General features: G+C 42.7%; 1 protein-coding gene across 1 annotated transcript; it reads left to right on the top strand.

Annotated features, from left to right (window-relative positions):
* Positions 1–6,233: 6,233 nt before the first annotated feature.
* Positions 6,234–14,134, top strand: LOC138977136 (uncharacterized). Its single transcript, XM_070350047.1, has 6 exons — positions 6,234–6,549; positions 6,900–7,043; positions 8,658–10,384; positions 11,171–11,447; positions 12,384–12,509; positions 13,694–14,134. The coding sequence occupies exons 1-6, from the start codon at positions 6,234–6,236 to the stop codon at positions 13,837–13,839; spliced, it is 2,736 nt and encodes a 911-aa protein (XP_070206148.1). The 3' UTR covers positions 13,840–14,134.

The following is a 14,134-nucleotide window of genomic DNA, read 5'->3' as shown; positions in this document are numbered from 1 at the left end:
GCGGGGGAGAGAGACAGAGAGAGAGAGAGAGAGTGTGAGAGAGAGAGACAGAGAGAGAGACAGAGAGAGAGAGGGAGAGAGAGAGTTTGTCAGTGTGTTTACATGTGTGTGTGGTGTGTGTGTGTGTGTGTGTGTGTGTGTGTGTGTGTGTGTCTGGTGTGTGTGTGTGTGTGTGTTTTAAGGGGGAGAGGTCAATTGTATTCCTTTAATCCGAAGACAACATCAAGTGAGAGGGATGGTAGTAGGGCCAAAACGAACATTGCAAACTTCAAGCACGAAATTGGAACAATTCGTCTTCGGAAAAGCCACAGATAAGAGCCGTCCTGCTTGATAAACACCCCAAGTTTCAGTGATGGCGGTCGGGAAAAAATCTGATTATTTTATTGATCCGGTTTTGTTATCGAAAGTCGTATCTTTTCCCACTCTTGACATATTGAATCAAGGTTCGTCTAACCAAGACTCTGGATTGGTACCGAGACTCGACACAATCTCGCGAGAGTTCGAATAGGATTTTGGTTATTTGACATTCTTTTTGCAAAAGATGTCAATTGACAATTCGGCGGACTGTGAGGTCAAAATATGATGCCAAGAACGATATTGATTTTTATGAAAGATGATTTTCTTCCGGAACTGTTAGATGGTCAGTAGCTGCGGTTTTAAGTGTGAATGTAATATAAAACAAGCTTGGAGTTTTGTATCTCGGCTCAAAGAAGTTATTGACTGGAGAAACCCGTTTACAGTCATTTCAGTATTGGGTTGACCTTTACTTTTAAACTCTCAAAGAAGATAACTGCATCGTTGGAAATGTTTTCTAGATGTTGATTACAATCAGTGCGTTTTAGAACTTTTAGAACACTGTGTTTTGCTTTGATTTGTTTGATCTGGTTAAACATGTAGGGGAAGGGCTCCTAATATGGACCGGCTCCTAATATGGACCACTTCCTGTTCAGACAAACTAACGGCGCAAGAGCGCTAAAAAAAAAATTATTCGCTGTATTCAACCTCTCTGGATAACTTGCACATGTCAAAACCGTTGCAGAAACACAAACCTCAAAACCGTACGCGTTGGGCTTTTTCTCTTTTTATATTTAGTCAAGTTTTGACTAAATATTTTAACATCGAGGGGGAATCGAAACGAGGGTCGTGGTGTATGTGTGTCTGTCTGTCTGTCTGTGCGTGTGTGTGTGTGTGTGTGTGTGTGTGTAGAGCGATTCAGACTAAACTACTGGACCGATCTTTATGAAATTTAACATGAGAGTTCCTGGGTATGAAATCCCCGAACGTTTTTTTCATTTTTTTGATAAATGTCTTTGATGACGTCATATCCGGCTTTTCGTGAAAGTTGAGGCGGCACTGTCACGCCCTCATTTTTCAACCAAATTGGTTCAAATTTTGGTCAAGTAATCTTCGACGAAGCCCGGACTTCGGTATTGCATTTCAGCTTGGTGGCTTAAAAATTAATTAATGACTTTGGTCATTAAAAATCTGAAAATTGTAAAAAAAAATAGAAATTTATAAAACGATCCAAATTTACGTTTACCTTATTCTCCATCATTTGCTGATTCCAAAAACATATAAATATGTTATATTCGGATTTAAAACAAGCTCTGAAAATTAAATATATAAAAATTATGATCAAAATTAAATTTTCCAAATCAATTTAAAAACAGTTTCATCTTATTCCTTGTCGGTTCCTGATTCCAAAAACATATAGATATGATATGTTTGGATTAAAAACACGCTCAGAAAGTTAAAACGAAGAGAGGTACAGAAAAGCGTGCTATGCAGCATAGCGTAACCACTACCCCGCTCTTCTTGTCAATTTCACTGCCTATGCCGTGAGCGGTGGACCACGAGTATACGGTCTTGCTGCGTTGCATTGCGTTCAGTTTCATTCTGTGAGTTCGACAGCTACTTGACTAAATATTGTATTTTCGCCTTACGCGACTTGTTTCTATTTTGGCAGCGTTCACTCTAAATTTGCCGCCTAAAACGGACTCGTTTCTGTCCACAGCCAAAGCTGTTATCACACAAAAATTGCTATATATGACAGCTAAGACCGTATTTGTTACATGTTAGCAGGTTTGACCCCGAGTTTCTGCTGCAAACAGAAAATAATAGCAAAATCTCAAAGTATGTGCGAGTCCCCTAATATGGACCACCTTCAACACATCGAAGAAAAAAAAAGCTAAAGGCTATTTCATTAATTCATTAAGAAGCTTGCTGGAAATAACCTATAACTAGCCCTTGAGATTTAAAATCAAAATAACAAAAAGTCTTCTTTTCGTGGAAGTTGATAATTTCACTTATTTTCAGTCTGTTTTTGATGAGCTTCTTTAGTTTCCTGGTGTGCTTCAAATGATGCTCTTATCAACCCGAAACAGCTAAATCTAAAGCGTATTTTAATTAGTCTGACTTGTACAATAAGTTGTATCATGTTATATTGAAGTATAGGGAGCTTTTTACAGTGATTCGTGAAGGCCGCTTCACTGGTCCATATTAGGCACCCAGTCTCCTATAATATGGACCATTTGTGATTTTGTGTGTATTTAATTTTTGCTGATTGTCTATCAAAGCTATTTCACTCTAATTAGGCCTAACCGTTAACCTAAGAGAGAAGGACAACCACACACAAAATAAAACTTCTTCGGAAGAAAACAAGCTAGTTATTAGCATGAAACAAAAAGTGGTCCATATTAGGAGCCCTTCCCTACCTGAATGTTTTCAAGTACATGACCATGGGATGTAATAGGAACAACAATGACAACCACAACTGCAACCACCGCTCCGAAAACAGCAGCAGCAGCAACAAGAACAAGAACAACAATAGCAACGACAACAACAACAACAACAACAAAATCAACCACAGGCGTCACCAGAACAATAACAACAACATTTATGTGACAAAAATATACTGGAAACTAAGGACAAGCACCCGTTGACAACCTAACAAAGACAGAGAGAGACATACACAGTGACAGAGCGAGAGACAGACACAGATGCTGTCGACAGACACACATGCACCAAACACACACACACATACACACACACACACACACACACACACACACAAACACACGCACACACATATACACACACACACACATATATATATATACACACACACACACACACACACACACTGACACACACACACACAAACATACACACATATATATATATACACACACACACACACACACACACACACGCACACACACACACACACACACACACGCACACACACTAGCGTGCACATCTTTCACCCTACCTTTTCTGTCCTAAACTGACCCTTGTCCGGTCGGATGAAAGTTACTCTGACAGTTATTGTACTCCTCCTAGTCCGACCACCCACCTTCTCCACACATCCACACAACCCACTTACGCATCACCTCTATCTAACTCTATGAGACCATCTCGCCACTACCCTGTTACTTCCTCACCCCACCCCCTTCCGCCCTACGGAATCAATCAAGATTCTGTTCCGTCCACGCAGCCGGCGTCGCTCCTGACAACAAAGATAAGACAAAAAGCCCTTACATATATCCAATGACATCCCCCGCACCTCCTATATACTTCCTTCGGCAACATCATCCCCCCCCCACCCCCCCACCCGCCCCTCCTCCACCTCCTCACATCCACAAAGTTGTGTCCACGGCACCTCCCAGTATCTTCCCTCAGAATCTGACCACAAGGTGACACTTCCCCCTCTCTGTGTTAATTGAAAGCTTGGCCGGCGGCGGCAAGAGTTCTGGCCAGTGTCCAAACATTGAGGCCTGCCGGACAGTGCCGGACCTGACTGCAAGGCTGACCATCTCATCTCATGCTAATCAGACTGCGGTATAAGAGTGGGGATGGGGGGGGGGGGGTATGGAGGAGGGGGAGGAGAGGAGAATAGGAGGGGGACGGGTTTTGCTCCATCAGACATATGTAAGGACTTTAAGTCTTATCGTTGTTGTCACAGGGTGTGGAAGTGGACGCGAGAAATAAAAAAAAGCGGAAGAAAGATTGAGGAGAACAAGTCGGTGAAAAATCAGAAACTGGAAATAGAGTGGCAATGATTGCGTGTGAACTGCATGATTGTACAACAGTGATAGTCATGAGCAACAGTCAAACAGTCAACGCAATGCCAATTCGTGAAGCGCCACGCAAGGCAAACAACTTCTACAGTCCAAGCCACTTGCGAGCTAACTTCGAGTTGTCTCCCTTACACTTCAAGCAAAATGTAGTTTATTTGCTCATACTTTCTCTTTCTACCTTTCTCTGGAGCGTGAGTAAACAAAGGCTCTGATCAGATGCCAACAAGCAAGGAAGGTATGGGAGGTACTGGGGAAGGGGGGGGGGGGGGAGTGCTGAAGGGCTCCGGGACGAGCAGGAATAAGTGCGCATTAAATGTGTATCAAAAGTTGCATGGAACTCTTCAATCTCATACAGCTTAGTTATTTGATTGTAAACATGATTAAAACGTTAAATTCCTACGCTTTACTTAAATCTATCAATTTACAATATTTTGAGACTTACCGATAATCACAAGTTGATGTAGATGCAATCTCCGTGAAACAATGACACAACAAAAAGAGCGTAGAAAGAGGGGTATTAATATCATTTGTGTCACATGATCTGAGGAACAGGCACGAAATTAAAATCAGAGCATTATCTCTTTGCTACTTCTTTGCAGAGGGATTTATGCTGGTGAACCATTAGGGAGTGCATGGGCATAAATGGGTTACGAATTAGGGCCTACTAGCCCCCCACAAGATTGTGACTTCCGATTTAGAATTGCAGAAAAAAACATTTAACTTTACGATGTGATCGGTTCAATTGTGTGTTTTTAATTTTTTTAATTTTTTTTTTATTGGTTTTTTTTTATTGTTTTCAAGCTTCATGGACAATACATTTGGGCCAAACTGCGTCAAGTTCACCCGCTTCACATTTCTTTCTGTAACATGACTATTGAGTTATGTCCCTTAATCGGTCAGTTTCAAGGGCTTTTAAAGTTTTTGCTCGTCAGTGAAGTAAAGACGGCTTTGTAGTTATTGTCACTGCACAGCCAAGACTGTTGTTTTGTAGGACTTCCAGCGTACATAATTATTCATAAGATGCTCGGACTCGGTCAACGTACGTGGTGGGGTCCATGAAACCAAGACCAAAATAATACGGAACATATTCACCATGACGTAATTCCGATGACGTCAACGCAAACTTCACCACAGGAATAATGTTGTAAGTTGAATCGTTCCACAGGTATTTTTTTTTTCTTCTATTTTTTATCACACCATTTGTAGTGATCTATAGAATGACATGGAGATTGAATTACGTGTACCGTATAAACTGAAAGAATTTTGTTTGACAAGAAAGCATAAACAGAACTCAGAGCATTGTGAAGTGAAACTGGAAATGGTTCCTTGCCAAAATTCGAGGCGAATAACTTTCTTTCGCTCTTCCTTTGAACTTCGGCGTTCCAGTCTTACATGCATTTACTCCTGTGAAAATGTCTTAGTACTTGAATGAAAAGATAACAGAATATTATTGAATAAACTTGTTTAAACCAAAAGATAACAGAAGAAAGTTTACTTTATGGTAACGTTTAATTATAGCTGACACGAACATGTTGCGAGATACGTCGACCTTTACTTAGAGGACATACATGATTTTAAATTCAAGACAAAGAAAAGATTTCGCCGAGTAGCCTTTGAATTCGACTTCTCGAATCTCGCCATTTTAAAACCACAGGTCAAAATTAACGCCAAAAGGCTAAGTTAACCCCCTACCCCGCTCCCTACTCAACATCCTTCACCAAATTCAAGATTGACACCCATCTAACTATCACCAGACGACTTTTCGCCACTTTCCACTATCTCCTGTTTTTTGTGCTAATGCAGGGATGGTGAAATCTTAAAATTTAAACACACCAGCCGGGCGAGTAACTTCAGAAAAGTCACTAGCCCACCAATAATTTTGCTGGCCCGGTACATACCACAGTTGCTGCATCTGTAGTGTTTATGATACTTTGAAAACCAGTTAGTAAAACCGGAAGTGTTGCAATTGACCAGAATTTTCACTAGCCAGCCGGGCGAGTTGCAAGGAGGTTTCTACTAGCCCGGCGGAATTTTTACTCGCCCCTGGCGACAGGGCGGACGATTTGCATGCCATCCCTGCTAATGACATAGCCTTATTTACCCCCGGGCCAACATACAATGACATTCTCTCTTCTCTCCAGGCCAAGTAGCACAATGGAAGAGGGAAAAGCCAACGACAACACCGACAACCAAAACCTCAACCACCCTCAATCTCTGTCACAAAACTCACCAGAACCAAACGAAGATTCTCTAGTCTCCAACCCCCAGCCACGCACAGGAAGGCATGAAACAGTGGACGGGGGGTGGGGGTGGGTGGTGGTGTTCGCTAGCTTCTTCATCGCGGCAGTGGTTGACGGTGTGGGGTTTTCCATGGGTATTTTCTTCACCACCTTTGAGCGAGAGTTCGGGACGACCAAGATGCAGACCTCTTTGGTTTCGGCTACCCTCAACGGTGTCTGCCTTATTGTGGGTAAGATTGTGTTGTGGGTATTTGATGGCTGGTGCGTGTGTGTGTGTGTTTGTTTGTGTGTGTGTGTGTGTATGTGTATGTGTGTGTGTGTGTGCTGTGTATGTGTGTGTGTGTGCGTGTGTGTGTGTGTGCCTGCGTGTGTGCGTGCGTGTGCACGCGTGCGTGAGTGTGTGTGTTTGTGTTTGTGTGTGTGTGTGTGTGTGTGTGTGTGTGTGTGTGTGTGTATGTGTACGCGTGTGTGAAAATAAGAAAACCGAACAAGGACATACTATCAGACCCCTGGTAACACCAGGTAGGACGAGAGACGACTTGGGACAGCAGGCTGACATGATGCATTGTAATTGTTACAGGTCCGTTGGTGAGTGTGTTCGTGACGCGATACGGATGTCGGGGGGTGGCGATGTTTGGCAGTGTGCTCGGTGCAGTGGCGTTCGTTGTCTCCACGTTTTCTCCTTCCATTGAGGTTCTCATCATCACCTACGGATTAATTGGAGGTAATTCTCGACCCCATAAGCAGCGGCCGAAGGTTCATGGACCTCCCGAGTGTCTCTCTTTTCAATCTGCGCACGTCCGATTTTTTTGTTAAGGTGTAGTGGTAGTGCAATAGTGTTGTGTTAGACACACGCGGTTTATATTTGGAAGCAAAGCCAGTCAAACATCAGTGAGTTGTGTAAGACACACGTGGTTTACCTTTGGAGGCAAAGCCAATCACACAGAACTGATTTGGGGCTTACAAAAACGTCCATGCAAACTCAGGTACGAAAGAGTATACCGGCAGACAACATCAGTCCGACTTCATCACAAACTCTCTGAAAACCATAAGTGAGTCACAGCCCTTAAACGTTTTCAGTTATAAGTAGCTCAGTACTCAAAGTTAGACAACTGTGCAGAACAGACGATGCGACGTTAACCTAAAATGGTTCCTGCAATGTATCTTCTTCTTCTTCAGCGTTCCAGATTTTTTTCTGGTTATGTGTGAGCTCGTTTGCCCATTTGGGTTCCCCACACTATGCTCTGAGAGCATAGTCAGCTCACTCCGCTTTTGTTGAGTAGGCATGCTGGTTATTTTCGTGTTTCCATTACCCACCGAACTCCGACATGGATTACAGGATTTTTTCCGTGCGCACTTGGTCTTGTGCTTGCGTGTACACACGAAGGGGGTTAAGTCACTTGCAGGTCTGCACATAAGTTGACCTGGGAGATCGGAAAAATCTCCACTCTTAACCCACCAGGCGGCAGCGACCGGGATTCGAACTCACGACCTCCCGATTTAGAGGCCGACGTCTTAATTACCACCACGCCAATGTATCGATCCTGATCCCTGATGTGGCAAGGGACTTGTGCGTCACTGTGTCACATCATAATATTAATAATGTACACGCAGAAGCAACAGCGTAATTCACAGCAGCAGGTTAAGGATGAGTAGCAGAACTAGTAGTAGTATATACCATTAATTTGTCCTTTTGGTCCAATTAATGGCATCTTTTAATTGAAGGCAGTGAGTCACATATCACGAAGATGCTAAAATCAATAAATTAAGGGGACAAAAGTGTCCCTGCACATGGGATGTCCTATTATTAGAGGAGTTTGGCATTGCCAGTAAGTACCAGTACCACTTTAGTCATAAATAGCAGTAGCAGCAGTTGTAGTGATTGTTAGTTAATTGTTGTTGCTGTTGTTGTCAGGTTAACCTGTTTTTGTGTCTAGCGTGCCTTCGTTGCCACCAAATATTGTTCGTTGCAGCGTGTTTAACCTTTTTGGGCAGTCTTTATAGGACTTAATCTGTGCATGTGTATGTGAATGTGTTGACACAGAGTGTTGTCAAAAGGTTTGACATTCTGCCGTCCGTCGACAAGATAAGATAAGATAAGATAAGATAAGATAACAAAAGATAAGAAAACTTTAAATGACCATTTTCATTTTACAAAAAAAATGTCCATGTTTGTGTAAAATAAAAATGGACATTAAGTTGATTAACGTTTTCTTATATTATCTTATCTTATCGTATCTTTGACGTTTGTCCTCCCTTACTTCGAATTCTCACCGTCATTCTAATTAAGACTCTTCATCTGTTATACGTTGACATGGGTTGTTTCTTTCATCAACAGGTCTTGGCCTGGGATTTTTGTACCAACCAGCCATCGTGATTGTAGGGTACTACTTTCTGAAGCGGAGGGCTTTGGCCCTAGGAGTGACAAACTGCGGCTCCGGAGTCGGCGCTTTTGCTTTTGCTCCTCTCTTTTACTTTCTCATCGAAACTTTTTCCTGGAAGGTCGCCACCTATTTCAGCGCCAGCATGGTCTTGCTGTGTGTCTGCGCATGCGCGACTTTTAGACCGATCCAAACACAATTGAGCAAATGTCTTAGTCACAGAAGTTTGCACAAAAGGATTTCGTTGGAGTCTTACGAAATGAACATCCTGGTTCGCGCAAGTGAACCGCAGAGGGATGCGCTTGAAGAAGAGCTGCTGAGAAAAGCCATGTTGTCGCAGTCAAAAGAGAAACACATCAGTACTAGGGAGGACCCATCTGCAGAAATAGGGGGCGGAGACGGAGCAGGAGACGCCGAAAGGTTTGACACAAACGAAAACAATGACACAATAGAGACCATTGCATCCAGCTCTGTGGATACTAAAGTTAGCGCTCCACAAAACAGTTCAGGGAATACATTCTCTGAAACCACTTTCATTAAGAAAAAAGACAGTTCAAAAGAAAGCATGACTTCGAGAAAAAATCGAACTCAGCACAGCGGGAGAGATCTGACCATAAGAGAGAAAAGGACAACTTATACAGACAACACGCTCAGTCGTAGAAGAGGGAACAGCATTATTGCAAAAATCGCTACTAGCCTGGGATCACTGGATGTCCTGCAAAGTGAGCAAGGACAAGGATCCGTGAAACAAATAGAAGCTGCTTCCTTGTCGAAGGAAAGTTATTCGAAGCGCAATTTGCTTGAGGGAAAAGCTTCGCACAACAAGGTCAGCTGCTCGACAAAAAGCAGCATTGATTCCCACATGGGCAGGTGCCTGACTCAAAGAAGGAGTAACAGCATTTTGTCCAAAATCGCAACCAGCCCAGGATCACTTCCAGATAAAGCAAACACGTTCACCTCATCTAGGGTCAATGTTCAGGCAAGCCAAGCTAGCAAAAATGAGACTGAGAATAAAATGGCCCGCTGTACCAAGCACGCAGCAGGTGGAACCGAAACAAGTGAACAATGTTTCACAGCCACGAGAAAAGATGAAAACGCTGATCAAAATGAGATTGCAGCGATGAGACATGTCATACAAAACTATCCACTGGAGGAAGCGATGACACGGATAGAATCTGAAACCTCGCTTAAAAACATATACAAAGACAGAATGAATTTGCAGACTTCTGCATCAATGCCTGGGGACATTGAAGTACACACCCCACAAACCAAAAGGGATATAAAGTTCCTTGCAAAGGAGATAGCGTCTTCATCGATGACGGAAAAAGAAAATCGCAAGCACAGCCAGCATCAGCGAAGGAAGCAACATAACACCGACGTGCCAAGCATGTCCAGAAGCAGCAGCAGCGTCTCACGCATGAATACAAACTACAACCGTACAAGCGACAGCATCATTTTGGCCAAAATCGCCACGAGCCTGGGATCACTGGACACTGCCGCCACCAGAGGGGGCGAAGAACACGCATCAACGTCACGTGTGACGCGCAACGTCCGTGGTTTTGTCTGGGAGCCGCTGAAACCAAGTGTCACCTTGATGAAGAGACCGTGCTTTGTGCTCTTCAGTATCGTCTGTTTCCTCATTTCTATTGGTGGGTATTTATACAATTATGACGAGCTTACCTTAGTAAATGAAGTCTAACTATGTAGTGAGGAAAGGGATTACTTGTGGGAGATAAATCTGCTTCAGATTCATTGTATTCGTTTCAATTACAGCTGTCCTGTGACCCATTCAAAAAAAAAGAATGTTCAGTCACCCCAAGAATGTGCCAGATATTCAAATCCAACTCTCTTTAGGCCATGATGCAGGTGTTATTGTTAACACGCCGAAGTAGCCTCATATCATATCATGTTTGAGTAGAAACGGGAACAATTATCCATTTTTTTCTGACATTTTAGGGGCTAAAGCAATGAATCTTCACACACTATCACAGTCCAGATTACCTTAATCAGCTTTGATCCAAGTTCGGTTGACCTTTTTCACATTTTAAGGTCACAGTGGGGTTACGTTTGGGTAAAAAAAACACGTTATTTTTTTTGTTTTGCTTTTTGAGCTGCAGCTTACACTTCACTTTTGGGCTTTGATTACCTTGTAGACATGACCGCAATCTTGCTGATCTGTGCCATGCTTTAATTAATATCATAGCAGGTTGAATCAATGGGGCATTATTTATTTCTTAAACATTTATCTGGTCGCAAATTCGGCGTCTGCCATTTCGGATTCCTGACTTGCAGGATATTGACATACATGTGTCAACCTGATTGATATCCGTATACATACAAAGGTCAGTGTTATACTAACTTCCCCTGAAAGTCAAATGAAAATCTTTCTATCTCCCTCTCTCTCTCTCTCTCTCTCTCTCTCTCTCTCTCTCTCTCTCTCTCTCTCTCTCTCTCTCTCTCTCTCTCTCTCTCTCCAGGAATGTACGTACCAACAACCTTTCTTCCTCACGTGGGGGAAGAATGTCACATCGCCTCCTCCAAGGCGGCTCTTCTTATCTCTGTCGTCGGCATCGGCAACGTCGTCGCCCGTCTGGCCGTTGGACCTATCGTCGACCGCTACCCCGGTGCCACCATGCATCTCAACAACGGCGCGCTGCTTCTCGCTGGAGGGATGACCTGCCTGGTGCCTATGTACACACACTATCCTGCTCTCGTGGTGTACTCTTTCTTTTTTGGTGCTTCCATGGGTACGTATACCAGTGCGGGGTTGTATAATTGGTGTGTGTGTGTGTGTGTGATTATAAACTAATCCGGATGGTCAATCGTCAATGAAATCAATTTTATTTTTAGTTAAAGCTTTGTGTGTGCGCGCGTGTGTGTGTGTGTGTGTGTGTGTGTGTGTGTGTGTGTGTGTGTGTGTGTATGTCAGTGTTTGTGTGTGTGTGTGTGTGTGTGTGTGTGTGTGTGTGTGTGTGTGTGTGTGTTTGTTCAAGGGGGTCTGATAGCTCAGTTGCCAGTTCTGAAGATTGGGTATTGTCATCTCCGATGGCATGGCATGGCCAGGTTTTTTGTTGTGGTCACTTTTGGAACTTGGATTTCCATGGCAATGGCTGTGTTCAGCTTGATCAGTTGGTAGACTAGCACTTGACTTGTGGTCCTCGAATTACAAGTTCGAATCCAGGCAAGGACGGGTTAATTGTATGTGATGAAACAGAGATGGTATCTATGTTCCAACTCCATTAATTGTCACCGTACCATAGTCCGGACTGAGTCAAACAATGGTTGACCAAAGTTTCAATCAATTTGCTTAAAAAAAGAGTTCACTGCCGTTTGGCCTTAACTTTTAGACGGATACTATGACGTCATGGGATATTTTCTGGAAGAACTCACATTTGAAGTTTTACACACATCTGTCAAGAACTTTTCCTAGAATAATTACACATACACACACACACACACACGCATATACACACGTACGCACGCACGCACGCACACACACACACACACACACACACGCACGCACGCACGCACGCACGCACGCACACACACACACACACACACACACACACACACTTCACCAACCTCGTTCCGATTCCTGGTCTACCTGAAAACATTAGGTCAACACTTGGTGAAAGGTAACATCTATTTCGACCTCTCTAATTAGTCGCATTTGCGGTGTGCAGGTGTATATGTAGCCGTGCAAGTGGTCATTCTGATTGATTTGCTTGGACTTAATGAGTTGACCGCAGCTTTTGGACTGGCCAACATGTATCACGGGATCGGTGTTTTGATTGGACCCCCCCTGGCAGGTTTGTGGAGCTATGGGCTGGGGTGCACGAACCGAAAGTGGGTGTCACCCAAACGGGAGAGAACAAACCGTAGAGAGATTGGTTGGAATCACGACAAATCTCAATTTCAACCAATCAGGGTGGCTCCTGTTTGGGTGCTAACTTCATTGTGCACCTAAGCCCAGCTTTCACTGTTTTGTTTTACTTAGGGAAAACTCTCTGTAATTATTCGACAGCTGGGAATTAGGTCAACTCGCTCGATCTGACCGCCTGTGTGTGATTGAATGTGTGTGTACGTGTTTGTGTGTGTGTGTGTGTGTGTGTGTGTGTGTGTGTGTGTGTGTGTGACAGTGTGTGTGTGTGTATGTGTACGTGTTATTGTTTGTCAGGGTGTGTGTGTAATTTGGAGAGTTTTCTTTGGGTTTATTTTTACTGTCCAACCATTGATTGATACAAGTTTGTTTATGTTCAGCGTCATTTTTGTCATCTGTTTTTGGTTCTGGTTTGTCAGAAATGAGTTTTTTACTCACCCGAGTAATAAGATTAAGAAGCTTTCAAACTGAAACTTTCTCATATCTGTTATCTTTATATCTCATCTCAGAGTTGTTGTTATACAGAGATTTGTTTAGAGAAAACAGACTACTTATGACAGAGAATGAATTAATCTTTGCTATAAGCGATGTTTTTTTTCCCCTTTAGGCCAAAAAAAAAAAGGTCTGTTTACGGTAACATAGGCCAAAAAAATAGGGTCGGTAGGTCGGGATTTTTTATTTATTTATTTATTTTTTTCTCCAAAAAACCATATTTTTACGTTATTTTGCCAAAAAAACAAGATTTTTTTTCTTTTTTTCCCCAAATGCCAAAAAAAAGTCTAGGGTCGCGCGAAAAAACTAGGGTCGGTCGGGTTACCGTAAACAGACTTTTTTTTTTTTTGGCCTTATATCCGAGGTATTTTTATTAGTTGGTTCGACTGTGTCTGAATCAGTTGTTAAAATTATAAATTTTATGTAATTTTTAATTTTCAATTTTATTTTTTACATTCATACAATTTTAATGCATTTTAAAATGCATAGTGAGTACGCCCCGCCAGCATTTTGCTCTTCTTTTCTGGTGATGTTCTTTTTTGGGTACTTTTTCGCCAAAACTAAAAAAGTTAGAAATAAATCAGACACAAAGTGGAGAATAATCACTTTTTTTTCTATTAGGATACGTCTGGGATTCATCCGGAAACGTCCACTACCTTTTCTACGTCATCGGCTCAATTATGACGTTATCCGGGATCATCTCTCTGCCTCTGCAAAGGATATCTTCGTGGGAGATCAGACGACGGGACAGAGTGTCCGCTCTGTAGCGAGTGTACTGTCGACAAACACACCTTTGTCAGTAATCTTGAACTTTAGTGTGTTAAATTCATAGCTCATAATTCAGAGGCATTCAAGTCTCCAAATGTGGAGAACCTGCACTTGTAATCATAACAAGTCATTTTAGATCCCTTTGAAGTTACGGAATGAACTCCGATGAACTGTACGAATGCATTTCGTTTACATGGGTCAAAGAAGGAATTATCCGTATGAGCGGAAAAGGGAGACAACTCTTTCGTGTAAATGATGTCCCATGGTTGACAACGTACGCCATTTTCGGTGCAT

The sequence above is a fragment of the Littorina saxatilis genome, linkage group LG9, assembly GCF_037325665.1.
Source record: "Littorina saxatilis isolate snail1 linkage group LG9, US_GU_Lsax_2.0, whole genome shotgun sequence".
NCBI lineage: Eukaryota > Metazoa > Mollusca > Gastropoda > Littorinimorpha > Littorinidae > Littorina > Littorina saxatilis.
This window is presented reverse-complemented; position numbering and strand designations above follow the sequence as displayed.

Coding starts and splice junctions, on each gene's coding strand:
- LOC138977136 (XM_070350047.1), top strand. CDS start 6,234: ATGGAAGAGGGAAAAGCCAACGACAACACCGACAACCAAAACCTCAAC. Junction 10,385..11,170: donor ATTATGACGAGCTTACCTTA/GTAAATGAAGTC, acceptor TCTCTCTCTCTC/TCTCCAGGAATGTACGTACC. Junction 12,510..13,693: donor GATTGGACCCCCCCTGGCAG/GTTTGTGGAGCT, acceptor TTTTTCTATTAG/GATACGTCTGGGATTCATCC.